General features: G+C 42.0%; 2 protein-coding genes across 2 annotated transcripts; both read right to left on the bottom strand.

The window, feature by feature from the left end:
* Window positions 1-4080: 4080 nt before the first annotated feature.
* On the bottom strand, window positions 4081-8156 carry LOC113014952 (XK-related protein 8-like). Its single transcript, XM_026156832.2, has 3 exons — window positions 7596-8156; window positions 6848-7080; window positions 4081-5200 (listed from the first exon to the last, which is right to left on the bottom strand). The coding sequence occupies exons 1-3, from the start codon at window positions 7901-7903 to the stop codon at window positions 4482-4484; spliced, it is 1260 nt and encodes a 419-aa protein (XP_026012617.2). The 5' UTR covers window positions 7904-8156; the 3' UTR covers window positions 4081-4481.
* Window positions 8157-13309: 5153 nt separating this feature from the next.
* LOC113014954 (XK-related protein 8-like) lies at window positions 13310-18486 on the bottom strand. Its single transcript, XM_026156835.2, has 3 exons — window positions 17871-18486; window positions 17128-17375; window positions 13310-15047 (listed from the first exon to the last, which is right to left on the bottom strand). The coding sequence occupies exons 1-3, from the start codon at window positions 18176-18178 to the stop codon at window positions 14368-14370; spliced, it is 1236 nt and encodes a 411-aa protein (XP_026012620.2). The 5' UTR covers window positions 18179-18486; the 3' UTR covers window positions 13310-14367.
* Window positions 18487-19523: the final 1037 nt, after the last annotated feature.

The following is a 19523-nucleotide window of genomic DNA, read 5'->3' as shown; positions in this document are numbered from 1 at the left end:
GCCTCCTCCTGGTGGGACATGCCTGGAACACCTCACCCAGGAGGCGCCCAGGGGGCATCCTTGTCAGATGCCCGAACCACCTCAGCTGGCTCCTTTCGATGTGGAGCAGCAGCTGCTCTACTCTGAGCCCCTCCCGGATGGCCGAACTTCTCACCCCATCTCTAAGGGAGAGGCCAGCCACCCTTCGGAGGAAGCTCATTTCTGCCGCTTGTATCCGCGATCTCGTTCTTTCGGTCACTACCCACAGCTCGTGGCCATAGGTGAGGGTAGGGACGTAGATCGACCGGTAAATTGAGAGCTTCGCTTTTACACTCAGCTCCCTCTTCACCACGACGGACCGGTGCAGCGTCCGCATTACTGCAGCTCCAGCCCCAATCCGTCTGTCGATCTCCGGCTCCCTTCTCCCATCACTCGCGAACAAGACCCCGAGATACTTGAACTCCTCCACTTGGGGCAGGAACTCATCCCCGACCCGGAGTGGGCACTCCACCCTTTTCCGGCTGAGAACCATGGCCTCAGATTTGGAGGTGCTGATCCTCATTCCCGCTGCTTCACACTCGGCTGCGAACCGTTCCAGTGCGAGCTGGAGGCCCTCACCCGATGAAGCCAACAGAACCACATCATCTGCAAAAATCAGAGATGAGATTCTGAGGCCACCAAAGCGAAAGCCCTCCGCCACTTGGCTGCGCCTAGAAATCCTGTCCATAAAAATTATGAACAGAACCGGTGACAAAGGGCAGCCCTGGCGGAGCCCATCACCCACCGGGAACGAATTTGCCGGCAATGCGAACCAAGCTCTTGCAACGGTTGTATAGGGATCGAATGGCCCGTAGCAATGGGCCAGACACCCCATATTCCCGCAACACCTCCCACAGGACACCCCGAGGGACACGGTCGAATGCCTTCTCCAAGTCCACAAAACACATGTAGACTGGTTGGGCAAACTCCCATGCACCCTCAAGTATCCTGGAGAGGATAAAGAGCTGGTCCAGTGTTCCGCGACCAGGACGAAAACCGCATTGTTCCTCCTGTATCCGAGGTTCGACTAACGGACGAACTCTCCTTTCCAGAACCCTGGCATAGACTTTCCCAGGGAGGCTGAGGAGTGTGATCCCCCTGTAGTTGGAACACACCCTCCGGTCCCCTTTCTTAAAGATGGGGACCACCACCCCGGTCTGCCAGTCCACAGGTACTGCCCCTGATCTCCACGCAACATTGCAGAGGCGTGTCAACCAGGACAGCCCTACAACGTCCAAAGCCTTCAGGAACTCGGGGCAGACCTCATCAACACCAGGGGCTCTGCCACCAAGGAGTTGTTTAACTGCCTCAGTGACCTCGCCCCCGGAAATTGGCGGGTCATTCCCCTCATCCCCAGACTCTGCTTCCTCCTCGGAAGACGTGTCAGTGGGATTAAGGAGGTCCTCGAAGTATTCTTTCCACCGCCTGACAATTTTCTCAGTCAAAGTCAGCAGCGCTCCGCCAGCACTATACACAGTGCAGGTAGAGCACCGCTTTCCCCTCCTGAGACGTCTGACGGTTTGCCAGAATCTCTTCGAGGCAGTCCGAAAGTCTTTTTCCATGGCCTCTCCGAACTCCTCCCACACCCGAGTTTTTGCTTCAGCCACTGCCCGAGCCGCATTCCGCTTGGCCTGTCGATACCTGTCGGCTGCCTCCGGAGTCCCACAGGCTAACCAAGCCCGATAGGACTCCTTCTTCAGCCTAGTGGCTCCCTTCACCTCTGGTGTCCACCATTTGGTTCGGGGATTACCACCACGGCAGGCACCAACCACCTTGCGGCCACAGCTCAATGCAGCAGCTTCGGCAATGGAGACGCTGAACATGGTCCATTCGGACTCAATGTCCCCAGTCTCCCTTGGAATGCTGTTGAAGCTCTGCCGGAGGTGTGCGTTGAAGATCTCGCGGACTGGGGCCTCTGCTAGACGTTCCCAGCACACCCTCACTACGCGTTTAGGTGCACCAGGTCTGTCCAGCGTCTTCCCCCGCCACCTGATCCAACTCACCACCAGGTGGTGATCAGTTGACATATGATCACCACCTGGTGATCATCCGTATGCTTAACTGGAAATATCATCTGCATTGTCATTAAGTGTTATCTTAGTGTAGTCAATTCTGCACTGCATCTGTAAGGTCTCCATGAACACTCTACATGCACAGCGGCTCAGAGTTTAAAGAAATGTGTTTCAGTTGAGGGAAAGTGATGAAGGTTTGTAACATACGCTCATATTCTTCTCAACAGTCTGATGTGTTTCAGCTTTTGAAGAAGAGTTTCTTTTTTCCTTTTGTGTAAAACATTCAGTATCACTTAGACAATCAGAATCCCTGATTTGTGGTGTTTTTATTGTAGATCAAAATATAAAAAGCAGCTTTAACAAAGTGTGAATCCAAGAAAAAATAAGCAAAACTGTAGAAAACTAAGAGACCTTTGCATCCGTTCAGCATGTTCACTTTTTACTTGGTCTTAAGTGTCTATTGAAATATATATCATAGCTCTAAATAATACATAATAATAGTTCATAATGATCATGTAATACTCAGTGGAATTTATTTGTTCCTTTTTCCATGGTAAACATGCTAATGTACAAAATAAGACATGTGAGGCCATTAGGAGTGAAGAGACCCTGAAAATTGAACACTATCATAAAAATTATTGCTAATTATTTAATGAGAATAATCACTGTTTACTCCCAACACCTCTGTAAGATTTAAATATAATATAAATATATGTTTTAAAGTTTCAGACTCAGTTTGTATTTTTTATTTCATATGAAAAACAGTTTGAGAAGAAACTGAATTACAAATGTAAACCACAGAAAATATTCACAACATATTTAGTATAAATACAACTTACAACTTTCAAAAGATTTTCATTGGGGTTCTTCATAAGAATTGTTGCAGTGTAGAAAGAACAAGTTTTGGTTTCTGATGGAAGATTAATCCATATGAAAAACATCTCAGTTGTATTCAGACAGACCACACAGATCATTTCCTAAAGTTTTTAAGGTAATAAGGCTATTTTCTGTCATAAAATTCCATGTGTGATATATTTTCTTTCTTTCTTTGTAACAAATAAGAAACTTGCTTGATTTAACGAATTGTTGAAGCCTGGGAGCTTTAGAGGTGAAAATGTGTCAGGGTGATAAGACGGGGAAGTACTTTTATGTCACAAAGGAGATTGTTGCCTCACTGATTGGTTCAGTTTGTCCATTTCCCATCAAAACCTTGTGATAAGATTTGCTGACCAATTTATCAGAGGTGGGGCTCCAAACATGGAAACGATAAACGTTTGGAGTCGATCCTCAGGAGTGTTTCAAAGGACTTTTACCCACCATGAGATGATGTAAAATTATGTAGAATTTTGTGTTGTAGTTATAACAGGAATGATTTTGCTTTGACACCAGGAGCAGACACAAGTTCATGTGAGGTTTGTCAGGAAAGAAAAACCAGAATAAAATCCTAATAAAGAAAGAAGCCTGCATCTAACACAACAGCCTCTCTGCACACACTCAGGCTGATACTAAGAACACAAAACTGATTATATGTCAGCAGCGCCTGAATTTTAAACAAGCATGAAATTAGGCAAGAGGCAAGTGTAATCAACTATTACAAATAAAATATCAAATATAAACATTTATAACAAAGAACCTTCATATGGTGTGTTTCTAAATATGCCTTAAGCAAATTATTCATTAGAATGTGGCTTTAAACCCTGATAGCATGTTGATGGAAGACTGAGATGAGGCTGATCACTGCTGAAAACGTGCACTGAAAGAGCTGAAAAGAGTTTGACAAAAACATATCGACGTAAACAAAACATCTTGAGGGTTATATATCAAACAAATCTTGGTGCTAAGAAGTCTCAATAGGAGCACCTAAATTAATTAGATACTTATCTTGGAACTTTAGAGTAAAATCTGCATAAAAACTTTTTAAAAATCTGCTGTTTTTCATAATTAAAGACATCTTAAAAACTGAGTAGATTTCAAATTCAATTAGTAATTTACACAATGACATGATGACAGAAAAAACAAATTATATACATAGATTTTAAAAAAAAAAAAAACAGGAAATATTGTTGCTTCCTTTTCTGGAAGCTGAAATATTATTTATGAAATGTTTTTTTTATTTTAAATTATCATAAAATATTTTAATTAAAAATCATGACTATATTCTTTAAGACTGAACAGCCACTGGAAAGTCATGGAAGAACATGTCTTCATAGCAAAAGATAACTATTTCATACAAGAACATTACAGACCTGAAGATTAAAGCTAGGGAAAACAAACATTGAATGGCGTTTTTAAATGCTTTGTTAGACAGTAGAGCCAGTTAATAGTGAGCAGAAATCATAAACTTGAGCCGACTGTATATGTGGTTAATCATGCAGAAGGTTAGAGTCCTTAATCACACACAGCCCTGTGATGACTCGGTCTCTTTATAGCTTCCTGTGAAAGTGAAACAGGTTAGCAGTAGAAGCTCTCAGCCAGCTTCCTCATTCTTTTATTACAACATGGTTGTGGTGGTGGGGAGGGGGCTGCTTTGGCTGCGTCCGGTTCATCACCCATATTTGGCTCATTTACAGGTTGCTGCTCTCTGCTGGTCCCTTTAATCTTATTTTTGTCAAGGTTTGGATGGAAAAGTTTATAATAAATAGCTTTAAGTATTAGACCGAGGACGTAAACTGCAATAACACAGGCAGCTGTGATTAAAGCGTGCATGGGCTCTATCACAAAATCAGGAGGATCTGTGCTCATCTTCCAGCACCACACAGCACAGAGGATGCAAATATCAGTCAGTATATACCCGTGATAGAGCGCAGTCCTGTACCGCGTCTTCCCCTCCACCACACTAAACCAGTTAAAATACCAAATGAGGCCAACAGTGGCTCGATAAAGCCATTCTCCACAAGGACTTTCCATGAACTCTGTCTTGGATCGCCAAGCGAAGAAGAATAAAACCAGCCAAGAGCAGATGAAGTGGGCGAAGATGAAGCAGGGCAGCACGGAGGCGAAAAGAGCGAGAGCAGTGAGACGGGAAGAGATGAGAACCAGGTTCCAGGTGAAGTAGATGACTGATGAGGTTATTTGCTGCTTCTCCTTGTCAGGCAGGAAAGAGCGCAGCGAGCGATGGTAGGCCGTCACAGTGAAGGCGATAGCTGAAGCTGAACCAACAGCCTTCAACACTGAAGGGAACAAGAGACAGTGTCAGAACCAGCAAGATGCAAATGACAAACACTGAAAAAGTGGTTCATTCCAAATAAAAATCTATCAAATTTGGATATGTCTACTCAGAATCAGCAGACTTTAGTATATTTAATGAACAATTTTAATTTTTAATTTTCTGAGATACTGGATGTGCGGTGCACATCAAAACAAAGAGCAGCTGCCTGGATTGGGCAATAATGAAGATTTGCCTGCTGCAGGAAGCTGAAGCAGGATGAGGAGTGACACTTTGAACTTAACCTTGACTCTGATTGTGACAGACAGACTCTGACAGATTATCTATGATTTATTTGACCTTTATGGACTTGCCACATGGAAGACGGAAGAAAGAGGACAACATATGTGCAGGAAGTGAAAGTTGATATATGTATTTTAAATATTTTAATTGTCACGTCTCCTATGAATTTGGATAATGTAAAAAATTATTATGTACCGGTATAATAGACTAATAATTAGAGGCTAATGTAGGAGCCGTGAATATGTTTTAGAATGAAGGCAAAATTATTTGATTGATCTATACTTTTTGATAGTTATTCCTGATCAGTAACTGTGACATTCGTTACCAATTCTTTGTAATTGTGTTGTAATTTTTTTGGGGTCTGGAGAGGGGATAGACTATGTTCCTATCTGGAGTTGCTCACAGTGACAGCCGGCGCTCAGGGGTGGATATATTCGTATCTCCTCTGGCTTGGTGACTTTCCATTGCGGTTTTCCAAAGTGGATGAGAGGGTTGCTTCCCTGTGCCTTCAGTTCAGGGAACAGGTGCTGACTGTTGCCACATGTGTCAAATAACAGTTCAGTGTACCTGACAATCTTGGAGTGTCTGGGCTGGTTGCTGAAAGTACGCTGGTCGGGAACTCTCTTGTCCTACTGGGGAACTTGAATGTTCACACAAGCGACGACATGAAATTAAAATCTGTAGAAGTGTTACTGGAAGGATCGACCGGTTCAACTTAGCACAATGTGCTGAAATCTCAGGTTGGCTATTGATTTTATAATCATGTCATCACATGGGACACACTAACATCATTACTCTAGTCCAAACGTCTTCTCGCCCGCCTTCTTTGAGCCAATCAGCTTCCGCTTTGCACAGTTTAATCTGTGCTCTGTGTCACTCTCCCTTTCAGATTCTTTTTCATGCAATCCAGCTCCTCCCCTCATCCACCTCAGACACCTCAGCCAGACCTCTATGCAAGCCTCTGTCTTCACCATCATCACCATCCCTGTCCTAAATCCTATAACTGCTGAGACCCAGTTCTGCCATGAGGGGTCATTGGAGTCTAATTACCAAATCCGTTAATTTCTCTATCTCAAAAAATCCTGTTAAATTCTTCCAAGAGATCTCGCCTTATTGAATTTACCCTTAAAGAATTGATATTCCTATAGGTGTTTCTACTTCAGGACCTCAGCATTCACTTAAATCATTAAGAACACAGTGACTCTCACTGTTTTCTCAAACATACCAGACTATACATGAATGAAAAAACTCCTGCACCTGCCATGTTTAAAAACATGGGTTCAGCTCAGTGAATTCAGTCCATTCTAGATGTGAAATTTTTTTGACAGATTTCAAAAATACATTTTTGTGTAAAAATGTAAAACTGCACCTGTCACAGGATCCAGGTGGCCCGTCTGCAAAATGATGGTGAGCATGAGCGTGAGCTGAGGGGCGCTCTCTGAAAATGTCTCTATGATCCGTAACATGCTTAGATCGTGGGTCAAGGACACGGTAATGTCCTCAGTCTTAGGTTTCTGTTCTCCTGGCTTAAGGGCATCTTTCTCAGGGTCAGGGAGCCTATTGTACATGCTTTGTACTGCCATTTCCAGGACTCCTGCATGCCTGAGAAACAGAAAAATATGAAGCATAACCAGTCAGACCGAATCCTCCTTCTAGCTACACTGAGACTAATTTCTCTGGAACCATTCTTGTGAGCCAGCAGGTATTCATTGCGTGAAAAGGAGCAAATGAAACCAGTTTACCCACTTCTGATGAAGGAAATAAAATGTGTCCTCAGTTTATCTTCTGAAACCAAGGAAGCAGCTTGTGTTTCTAACATTCTCATGTTCACAACAGTTGATTTAAACACAGAAATATTGCAAAAAAAAATTGTGAATGAAACAGATACATGTGTAGATTACTTAATGCAGCAGACTGATGCTTGCTGGAGTTACTGTATATACTATGTGCACCACTGTAGTGGAGTACAGTTCAGCTGCACAACACTTAATGGTTCAGCTTGTGTTTCCTATGAATTACTCTACAAAAAACTGCACCTGTCTAGAAACAGGCAAATAAATTTAAGCTTCCCACACAAGCCTCAGCCTTTACACACATTATTATTGTTTTAATACTACCTGACGTAAACTCCGAGCTGACAAACGTGCAGAACCATGAGCTGCCTCTGGGTAGGCAGGCCTTCAACCTTTGTCTTCATCTTAAACTGGTCATAGCTGTACCAAAGCCAGCTGTAAGCCTGAGCCAGCAGTGTTGACCCCACAAGTAGCAGCAGCAGAACACCGAGGCAGGCGTATGCCTTTTCTTGGTAGAAGATAACAGCGGCCCATATATCCAGTCCTATGTCAGTCAGAAACAAGGGCAGGCCCACGCAAGTGATGAGAAAATCCCAGCAGGAGTATTTAGACTCACCCTGAGTGTCTGACATGTTCTCTGTCCCGCTGCCTGCTTCTAACACAGCTGCATCTTATAACTGACAGCTGATTACAACTCACATATAACCTGTGAATGACTGACAGTGAGAACCAAACTTTGGTTTTAAAAAAAACCTCCCAGAAACTGATCCACCCTTTTTTTTTCAGTAGCGTCTTAAAGATGTATCGGCATATTCCATACATGTAGACTCCTCCTACTGAAAGGTTTCCATTTAACAATGCTGTGGTAATTCCATTGAAAAATCAGTAGAAGATCTGCAACTGATCACAGTCAGAGAGTTTTAACACAACTTATCTGTTATAAATATTATTATGTTCACATTTAATAGAAATGCATTTAAATGCAAAATAAATGTTTAGATTTGAAAGTGCTGTACTTGTACTTTAATTGCAAAAGCCTGCAAGTATTGGCCCATTTTTTTAAAGGAAGTTGACCAAAATTGCAAATAAAATCACATCTGTGAAGGTTCTCAGTCATCCAGGTCATCATAGTCAAAGGAGCTTGTAAAGAAAAGCGTCTGGACTTGTTTAAGTTGCTTGAAGATGTTTCACCTCTCATCCGAGAAGCTTCCTCAGTTCTAAGGTCAAATGATGGGGAGTCCCAGATTTAAACCTAGTGGGAGTATCCCCCCAAAGGGGGACAAAAGGACCCCCTGATAATCCTCAAATCACCTGAGCCAAGGTGTGAAAATGGGTGTGGGTCCCAATCAGCCAGGGTTTTGGGTGAGCTCGTTGTGAAACCTGGCCCCACCTTATCATATGAATTCCTGAGGTCAGACGACCCAGGAGGGAGGGAGGGAGGGAACTCAAAACTGGATTATAGATGGCAGGTGTCGTAAACCCCCGCCTCTGTTCAAAGATGGTCACTCACAGTGGACATAGATGGCTTCTTTCACTCCTCTTTCAAACCATCTGTCCTCTCTGTCCAGAATGTGAACATACAGTAATTAGGACCCTACACCACCAGGCAGAAAATGTTCCCTCTAAGCCTGAAGGAACAAAGAAGGAACACACGCATGTAAAGGAAGCACTCAAAACATGCGGTTATCCTAATTGGGCGTTCATAAAGTCAGCAAAGAGGCACAGAAAAGAAGATCAGACACCAGCGAGGGAGGATAAGAAAGACAGACGCAACAACATTGTCATCCCCTATGTAGCTGGTGTATCAGAAAAACTCAGGAGCGTTTTCTCCAAGCATGACATCCCAGTGTATTTCAGACCCAGCAACACACTCAGACAGAAACTGGTTCATCCCAAAGACAAAACTCCAAAACACAAGCTTAACAACATGGTGTATGCTGTACAGTGCAGCGAGGAATGCCCAGACCTCTACATTGGAGAGACCAAACAGCCACTTCACAAGCGCATGGCACAACACAGAAGAGCCACCTCCACAGGACAAGACTCAGCAGTCCATCTGCATCTTAAGGATAAAGGACACTCTTTCGAGGATGCCAATCAGTGTTGGGTAAGTTACTTTAAAAAAGTAATTAATTACTAATTACTTAGTCAATATTGTATTTAAAATACTTATCTAATTACTGTGTCAGAAAAGTAACTTAATTACTCAATAAGTAATTTAACTAAATACTTTTTAAAATCCCTATAAACCTTGATTAGACAAACAATAGAAATTCAACTCTTTAAATAATAAATAACTTTTTTTAAAGACGGAGACTCAGTATGCAGCGGTAGCATCCGCCTGCAATCATTTTTTAAGCTCACCTTCAGACGCTTTCTGTGCTGCTGAAGTAAAATCAAGTTTTGCCTGCTTAGCAGGAGTTGCCACAGTGTTATCCATGGATGATGAACAAGGATCACTCAGAAGTGTTCGTCTATGCTCTCGTGTCAGGCGCTTCAGAAGATTACTCGTGCTATTAACAACGGCCGATAGTTTTTTCTCCCCAGGACATGGCTTACATATTACTGTAATATTCTTGTCTGCTTGTTTCAGAAAAGTGAAGAGACGGGAATATGTCCATTTCATAAAACAGCCACTCGCTTCAGCCCGAGTCCGACATCTTCCGCTTTAGAATACAACTATGCAGCAAACTGGCGCGAAATGACGTGCAGCTGCACTACAGTGATGTTAAAGCGGCAGAGTTTACTTCTACGTTTAGAAGACAAATTATTGAAATTAAATAATGATATTCAGCGTGTCTAATTATTTTACAATGTAACGCAAGTACATTGTAAGTAACTGTAATTAAAATACCTAAAAATGAACAGTAATCAGTTACACTACTTTTTCAGTGGAAAAGTAATTTAATTATAGTAACGCGTTACTTAGTAACGCCTTAACACTCACTCACATCCTGGGTCGTCTGACCTCAGGAAATCACATGATAGGGTGGGGCCAGGTTTCACAATGAGATCACCCAAAACTCTGGCTGATTGGGACCCACACCCATTTTCACACCTTGGCTCAGGCGATTTGAGGATCATCAAGGGGTCCTTTTGTCCCCCTTTGGGGGGATACTCCCACTAGGTTTAAATCTGGGACTCTCCACCATTTGACCTTAGAACTGAGGAAGCTTCTCGGATGAGAGGTGAAACATCTTCAAGCAACTTTTTTTTTTGTTTTTGTGTCCTGTTTGGATCTTTAGCCATCAGAATTGTTGTCTTAAGGCCAAGAAAGATGCCAAGCGGATTTATTTTACCAAGTGGATCATCATGGCCTTGCCATATTGGTCCATTTGATTGACCTTTATTATAATTATGTATTTATTTTATTTTCAGTTGCTACAAACGGGACAGGACAGGGAGAAAGAATGAAAGAAAGAGAGGGAGAGAAAGAAAACCAGAGGGGAGAAGAGACGGTGAGAAGGGGGGGAAGAAAGAAAAAAAAAAAAAAAAAACACCTGGGTCACCTGTATGGAGAAAAAAACAGAAGAGAAAGCAAACAACAAAGAGCAACATAATAAAAAAACAGCACCATCACAATAAACTAGCTAGCAGTAGATATCAGTAGATACTAAATAATAAACGATATTGTGCAGCACGCAAGATAGACAGCGCACAATGTGCTTTGAGGCAGCAACCAAGAAAGGTGTAGTCCGCGTCTGTGAACACCCGTGTGTACACCTGTGTGGATCAGCATGCTTGTATTCCAAAGGTTTCTCCATGTAACGATCTGCTAGGGAGTGTGGGGAGCCACAGCCCCGTCCACCAGGGTATGAAGCAGGTATGGAGGAGATCCAGGCCCCAGATATCCAGAGGCCCCAGAGTACAAGCAACTTAAACAAGTCCAGACGCTTTTCATTACAAGCTCCTTTGACCATATAAAATCACATTTTCTCATGAAAGAGTATTTTTATTCTTGGTGCACATCCCAAGACATTGTGACAAGTTGGAATCAGGAATCTTCTCTAAATGAAAATGGCCTGAAATTGAAAAAGAAACTGAACCTATCACAAAATCTGCACCAATCTGCAGAATGATAGTGACTGTCAGTGTGGCACCCAGATCAGAAAAGTCAGTGGTGAGGATTTGTACAAACCTCTTTAGTATTCCTGCATCTCTGAAAACCAGAACAACATGAAACATAACCAGTTCCACTTTAACTACTTGCCAAATATGCTGAGTTGAGTTTCTCTGTAAGCATGCTTATGACAGCAGGTATTCGTGCATAAAAACGAGCCACTATTGTCTAAACAAAACAATTTGCATCCGTTTACGTGAAATGTCTAATGTCATCAGCCACCTATTGAATACAAGAAAATGGAGACATGACCAGAAAACACTTAAAAACTAGGTTCATAGCTGGTGGAGGTTATCACAGCTGTGGTTGGGTGAGAAGCAAGATAGAACCTGGGCAGGTTGTCAGCCTGTTGCGACACAGAGAGCAGATAACCATTAACAGCCATGGCCATGTCAGAATTCCCACTTAGCCTAACGGAGCATGTGTTTGGACTATGGGAGGAAACCAGAGTACCTGTAGAGGAGAACGTGAACCAAACATAGAAAGGTCTCGGCCTTGATTTGAACCTGATACTACTTCACTATGAGGCTAACTACTGCACCTCTGTAAGGGAGTACAGTGCAGCTGCCAAACGAATCAGTGCTTTCATTTCATTTGCTTGTAAACACAATGTTTCTACAGGTGCAGGAATCTCAGCAGACAGCTGAGCATCCTTCGCACTACACCCTCTGTCCATGCAGCTCCCTAACTCCAGTATTGAGAGCAGACCTAAAGCAGACTCATTCATGTGTGTGCAACATGTGAGAAAGAACAGCAGCTGATAAGATCCTGATCAAACATGCATTACTTGTTGCATACATTTTTTGAATGAATTATTCTTTTAGTCCGTTACCAAGTTTACTTTTTTTTGTTGCATAACTTAAATTTTTACTGTTTATGTTTTGTTTGCTTTTTTTTTTGCAAAAGGACTCTAGCTGCATATTTGGAGTTTTAAGTAGATCATAACACAGACCCTGCAGGCCTGCCCAGTGGAGACAGTGAGGTCCTCCCACTTCCTTGAAAACATAATCTCCCAGGACCTAAAAGTGGGAGCTAAACATCATCTACTTCATCAGGAAGGCACAGACGATGCACTTCCTGTACCAGCTGAAAAGAATCAACCTGTCAAAGTCAGTTATGGTGCATTTGTACTGTTCCATCAGTGTAGTGCGCTACTACCACTGTCAAGATCAGAGTGCAGCACGTCATCCCCTTTGGTTGAGATGACTTAACAGCGCCCCCTCGCTGCTCAGTCAATGTGTTACAATAACACACTTACTTTCTCAGGACCCGATTGTTTTAAATGCACAAATAAGAAATAGAAAAGAAGGACGATAACTTGTATTATTATATTTTGAAATTCACTAGCTGGGTCCACATCCTCATTTTAGGTTTGACAGCGTAGGTAAAGGTGAGTGCTTGGACATGAACTTAGCCTGGTAGATCCCCAAGGAGGGAGGGAGGGTGGGGCACGTAAACGAGAATGAACAGCTTGCAGAACTGGGGGAACATATATAGATGACAACCGGAAGGAGCGTGTTTGGAGGCGTGGTCGCACTCCTGAAATTCCGATACATAATCTCTAATATAAGAGCACAACTCAATAGTATTTTGTACAACTAAAATAATGAAATTACAATTTAAGATAAAGTGTTGTTTGTTCCAACATACATCAAAATGTATTCATTATATAAAATAAGTTACAATAGAATTTGTTTCTTCTTTTCGGTAAAAGTGTGTTTAATTTATAATAACATTTGTCTCCTTTTGTTTGGATTCATTTGCACACAGAACTGAAAGTGACCGACAAAGCTTTAAACTATTGTTTCATATAGCTCTAAACCTAATATATGTTTTTCAGCCATTTAAAAAATAAATAAATAAATAAATTAAAAAAAAAAATTGACCACATAATCATAAATAACCCACTGCAGAATAGTCATGTCATACAAGGATTTATTTCCATTAAAACTAATAATAATAATAATAATAATAATAATAATATTAGACAAAATATACTTTATCCCAAAGTTGGGAATTCTGTTACAATAGATTAATAAATTAACTTAAACACATCAAACAAACTTAAGTAGGCACTATGTGACATAAATATGTTTTGTAGCTTCATACACCTTTTTAAATCCAAGTTTGCTTAACATAAAAAATAAAAAATTACATTATTGATTGTAAAGGTCATCAACACTGGGAGTCAAACGGAAGGCATTGGCATCTTTTCACCATGTAGCAGCCTTAACGTATTTTAGATGCGTTGAGTTATATCCACATCAGTCCAAGTGATCTTGGCAAACACTGTAGAAAAACAGTCTGACACTGAGCCATCTATATTATATATTATCACATGTTTCAAATCTAAACCAGAATAAATCTGTATTAGGAGAGAGAGGTGCTCTATTGCTCAAGAAATCAAGATTTCAGGTCCATGGAGGCTGTCTGGGGATTTTAAGGCAACTCATTAATTCTGTAAAACAGAACATTTGTACTTTAGACTTGAGTAAAGTACAGTTTACAATAGTGCAACATTGTTAGAATATTGCTTTGTTATAATAAAGAAAATATATTTTTTAAATTAGTTTTTTTTACACCGTTATATTCTTCAGAAAAATAAAAATAAAATTTTTTTTTTAAAAAAAGCAGTGCAATAATATTTCAAAAAGATCTCCATAACAGTTTCAAACATGCATGTTACTGACCTGAAAGCCTGTCCTTTTAAAGGAAAACAAAAGACTGATGTCTAGAAATGTTTTGTTAGATGGTAGCACCACTTAATGAAGAGCAGAAAGTGCTTTTAAGAATTTGTCTCCAAACTAAGTTGAGTAATGCCTTGTGAGAATGTATGAGTGATTGGTTAGGAAGCAGGTGATCCACAATATCACACAGCCTTTATGATCTAGCTTTAAAAAGTAGCTGGTTTCATGACATCTGCATGACTGAGTCTCTTTGTAGCCTCCACATCCTGTGGATGTCAAATGATGCAGGTCATGAGTAGAAATTCTTGGCCAGCTTCCTCATTCTTTTATTGTAGTGTGCTGAGACTTCTGTTGCAGAGCTCATCATGCGGAAGTCCACCTGATCTACAGATTGCTGCTCATCGCTGTCAAGGTTTGGGTGGAAGAACTTATAATAAATAACTTTGAGTATTAGACCGAGGATGTAAACCACAACAACACAGACAGCTGTGATTAAAGCGTACGTGGGCTCTATCACAAAATCAGGAGGATCTGTGCTCATCTTCCAGCACCACACAGCACAGAGGATGCAAATATCAGTCAGCATATACCCGTGATAGAGCACAGTCCTGTACCGCGTCTTCCCCTCGGCCACATTAAACCAGTCGAAATACCAAATGAGGCCAACAGTGGCTCGATAAAGCCATTCTCCACAAGGACTATCCATGAACTCTGTCTTGGATCGCCAAGCGAAGAAGAATAAAACCAGCCAAGAGCAGATGAAGTGGGTGAAGATGAAGCAGGGCAGCACGGAGGCGAAAAGAGCGAGGGCAGTGAGACGGGAAGAGATGAGAACCAGGTTCCAGATGAAGTAGATGACTGATGAGGTTATGTTCTGCTTCTTCTTGTCAGGCAGGAAAGAGCGCAGCGAGCGATGATAGGTCGTCACAGCGAAGGCGATAGCCGAGGCCGAGCCGACGGCCTTCAACACTGAGGGAAACGAGAGGCAGCGTTAGAAAGTCCAGAAATGACTGAGAAATCTTGTTAAGCCAGGTGATTCTGTATGAAGACGAAAAAAATCTGGAAAGTATTCCAACCTGATCACCTCAGAATCACCAAACTTTTAATGTAAGATAACATTAGTGCATTTACTGAAGCCAGGGGGAAAATTCCAACAATGACAATATCACACGTGGTTAGAAGCCGTTAAAGGTTTTCCCTCAATGAATTATGCAAAGGAGATCAAAAATCCAAGGTACTAGTGGTCGTTTCTCTACATCAGAAACATAAGCTGTTGGAACTCTAATATATCAAATCAGATTGGTGCTCACAGTTGGTTGCAATAAATGTGTTTGACAAGAAGGAGATTTTGACTATCTCCTGTACATACAGTGGCTTGCAAAAGTATTCGGCCCCCTTGAACTTTCCCACATTTTGTCACATTACAGCCACAAACATGAATCAATTTTATTGGAATTCCACGTGAAAGACCAACACAAAGTGGTGCACATGTGAGAAGTGCAACAAAAATCATACATGATTCCAAACATTTTTTACAAATAAATAACTGCAGAGTGGGGTGTGCGTAATTATTCAGCCCCCTTTGGTCTGAGTGCAGCCAGTTGCCCATAGACGTTGCCTGATGAGTGCTAATGACTAAATAGAGTGCACCTGTGTGTAATCTAATGTCAGTACAAATGCAGCTGCTCTGTGACGGCCTCAGAGGTTGTCTAAGAGAATATTGGGAGCAACAACACCATGAAGTCCAAAGAACACACCAGACAGGTCAGGGATAAAGTTATTGAGAAATTTAAAGCAGGCTTAGGCTACAAAAAGATTTCCCAAGCCTTGAACATCCCACGGAGCACTGTTCAAGCCATCATTCAGAAATGGAAGGAGTATGGCACAACTGTAAACCTACCAAGACAAGGCCGTCCACCTAAACTCACAGGCCGAACAAGGAGAGCGCTGATCAGAAATGCAGCCATGGTGACTCTGGATGAGCTGCAGAGATCTCCAGCTCAGGTGGGGGAATCTGTCCATAGGACAACTATTAGTCATGCACTGCACAAAGTTGGCCTTTATGGAAGAGTGGCAAGAAGAAAGCCATTGTTAACAGAAAACCATAAGAAGTCCTGTTTGCAGTTTGCCACAAGCCATGTGGGGGACACAGCAAACATGTGGAAGAAGGTGCTCTGGTCAGATGAGACCAAAATGGAACTTTTTGGCCAAAATGCAAAACGCTATGTGTGGCGGAAAACTAACACTGCACATCACTCTGAACACACCATCCCCACTGTCAAATATGGGGGTGGCAGCATCATGCTCTGGGGGTGCTTCTCTTCAGCAGGGACAGGGAAGCTGGTCAGAGTTGATGGGAAGATGGATGGAGCCAAATACAGGGCAATCTTGGAAGAAAACCTCTTAGAGTCTGCAAAAGACCTGAGACTGGGGCAGAGGTTAACCTTCCAGCAGGACAACGACCCTAAACATAAAGCCAGGGCAACAATGGAATGGTTTAAAACAAAACATCCATGTGTTAGAATAGCCCAGTCAAAGTCCAGATCTAAATCCAATCGAGAATCTGTGGCAAGATCTGAAAACTGCTGTTCACAAATGCTGTCCATCCAATCTGACTGAGCTGGAGCTGTTTTGCAAAGAAGAATGGGCAAGGATTTCAGTCTCTAGATGTGCAAAGCTGGTAGAGACAAACCCTAAAAGACTGGCAGCTGTAATTGCAGCAAAAGGTGGTTCTACAAAGTATTGACTCCGGGGGCTGATTAATTACGCACACCCAACTTTGCAGTTATTTATTTGTAAAAAATGTTTGGAATCATGTATGATTTTCGTTCCACTTCTCACATGTACACCACTTTGTTGGTCTTTCACGTGGAATTCCAATAAAATTGATTCCTGTTTGTGGCTGTAATGTGACAAAATGTGGGAAAGGAGGCCGAATACTTTTGCAAGCCACTGTATAAAGTTATAAATGAACTTACAAACAAAAAAAAGAAGAGGAAACAAAAAAAGCACACAGATATAAAGAACACGTGTCCATTAAGAATTGCACCTGTAATAAGATCTGGATGGCCCTGCTGCAGAAAGATGGTGAGCATGAGCGTGAGCTGCGGGGCGCTCTCTGCAAACGTCTCTATGATTCGTAACATGCTCAGATCGTGGTTCAACGACACGGCTATGCTCTCGGAATCAGGCTCCTGTTCATCTGCAGAGGAACCCGTATGTCGGCTGGCACCATTCTCAGGGTCGGGGATCTTCTTGTAGAAGCTTTGCACGGCCATTTCCAGGACTCCTGCATGCCTGCGAAACAGGAAAATATGAAACATAACCAGTTAGACTGAATCCTCCCGTCAAATATGCTGCATTGAATTTCTAAGGAAGCATGCACGAGAGAAGAAAACTACAATCCAAATAATATCAGGTTCACCCACTCAGCATGGAGACAAGAAGGAGCTGCATTACCTCATCAGCTCAGCTATTGTAAACCAGAAAACTGAGGCATGACTCATGTTTCAGATATTTCCCAGGTCTCAACTACGGGTTTACACACAGACATATATAAAGCAGGGCGAAACGAAACCAAAAATGTAATCTGTGGATAGTTTATTACAGCAGACAGTCAGTTGCACAACATTGTAGTAACCGCAGATTGTCAGTCTGCATTTTCTGTATGGGACGGTCAGGGTGGCACCCTTAGATAAGCTGAACTTCTTAAGTATTCCCTGCTTACACCTACTTCAAAAACAAAAACAGGCACTTTGCACTTATAGTTATTATTATTTTTAAAAAAACTACCTGAAGTAGATTCCCAGCTGAAATACGTGGAGCAGCTTGAGCTGCCTCGGGGACGGCAGCTTCTCGACCTTTGTCTTCCTCTCAAACTTGTCATAGCTGTACCAAAGCCAGCTGTAAGCCTGAGTGAGCAGCGACGAGCCCAGGAGAAACAGCACCAGCACACCGAGGTACACGTAGGCCCTTTCCTTATAAAAGGACACAGCAGCCAGTACATCCAAAACGACGTCAAGCATGAACAGCGGCAGGCCCACACAAGTGAAGAAGAAGTCCCAGCCGTTGTATTTAAACTCGGTCCGAGTACCTGACATGTTCTCTGCGTGCCTCTGACACAGCTACACGTTAACATTGACAGCTGATTATGATTCAAGCAGCAGTTCTGACACAAACGAAAGCAACGACCAAAGTTCAGCGTTTAAAAACACCTCCTACAGTCTGACCCGCCCATGTTTGCAGGGTCGTCTTAAAGGCACATTGAGGTATTTCACACACCAACACGCCTGCTATTGACAGCCGCCCCTTTAACATTAACTGACGGTATTTCCACACAGAAGTTAATGGCTTACAGTAAAATCTAAAGTAAATCTAGTAAAAACAGACAAATAACAAATAGAAAATTTTAACAAATGTGTATTTTTATTGCAGGGAATAGGTTAAAGTTTAACAACAAACACTGAGCCTCACTTTTGATACTCGCCGACAACATGAAAAAACGTGGATTCAAACACTGTCTCGCAGGTTTTTGTAATAAAATGCCTCATATATTACAAATAATGCTGAATCTTTAGGCCAGTACACGTACTGAACTTTGAACTAAGATTAAAGTAAACAAAGTTGTTGTTTTTTTGTTTTGTTTTGTTTTGTTTTTTTACATTTGAACGAGCTAAACAAACACTGGATGAGTGAATAAAATTAACACTAAATCTGGTACCTGAACACACTGAAATATCTTCATTTTTAACATATTTATGGCTGTGATGAATCAGCATCTCTCTCATGTGTTTTAATACCTGTGACATGACGGTCATGAGCCTGCACACAGACGTCGTGTTGAACAGATGGCGCTGTGGTGAGGTTAGAATAACTAAGAGCTGATTGCGCTCAAAACTGAGACTTTTTGTCTGATTGTAAACAGCCTTGAAAGTTAAATGTTGCTACCAGGAGCGTCGTAGTGGAGGCTAAAGGGACGCTCAGATAAAGACACCCACGGAGGCAAAGGAAGGAGGCAGCAGTAGGTCTGGATGCAACGCAAAACAGCAAATAGCTGCTTTTAAGATTGATTAAGAAAAACTGCATTATTTTCTAAACACAAGAGAAGTAATCTTATTTCAATATATAACACAAAAAACGAAGACATAATTTTTTTCCATAGTAAAAAAAAAAAATCAGCGCAGTTCGCCCGCTTGTACTAAATATTATCCTTCCTACCTTAGACGTAAGCAACAGGCACATGACACGTTCATATTGACCCACAGTCGTGTGAAGCTGTAAAATGTGAGTGTTTAATGAGGGTCTGTCGCAACCCACTGTCGCCAATGTGCTTGCTCTAGGGGGTTAGTTTTTGTGCAATATTGTAGGGTCTTCATCTGACAATATAAAGCACCATGAGGGAAGTGTTGTTGGGGCTTGGCGCTGTTTCTTAGCTCAAAATGTCCA

This window comes from Astatotilapia calliptera, chromosome 22 (genome assembly GCF_964374335.1).
Source record: "Astatotilapia calliptera chromosome 22, fAstCal68.1, whole genome shotgun sequence".
Lineage (NCBI taxonomy): Eukaryota > Metazoa > Chordata > Actinopteri > Cichliformes > Cichlidae > Astatotilapia > Astatotilapia calliptera.
The sequence above is the reverse complement of the archived record's forward strand: the minus strand, read 5'-3'. Positions and strand labels throughout refer to the sequence as shown.

Excerpts from the sequence above, each read along its gene's own strand:
- LOC113014952 (XM_026156832.2), bottom strand. The coding sequence starts at position 7,903 with ATGTCAGACACTCAGGGTGAGTCTAAATACTCCTGCTGGGATTTTCTC. Across the intron at positions 7,081-7,595 it reads CAGCTCGGAGTTTACGTCAG|GCATGCAGGAGTCCTGGAAA; the intron begins GTAGTATTAAAA and ends TCTGTTTCTCAG. Across the intron at positions 5,201-6,847 it reads CCACCTGGATCCTGTGACAG|TGTTGAAGGCTGTTGGTTCA; the intron begins GTGCAGTTTTAC and ends TGTTCCCTTCAG.
- LOC113014954 (XM_026156835.2), bottom strand. The coding sequence starts at position 18,178 with ATGTCAGGTACTCGGACCGAGTTTAAATACAACGGCTGGGACTTCTTC. Across the intron at positions 17,376-17,870 it reads CAGCTGGGAATCTACTTCAG|GCATGCAGGAGTCCTGGAAA; the intron begins GTAGTTTTTTTA and ends CCTGTTTCGCAG. Across the intron at positions 15,048-17,127 it reads CCATCCAGATCTTATTACAG|TGTTGAAGGCCGTCGGCTCG; the intron begins GTGCAATTCTTA and ends CGTTTCCCTCAG.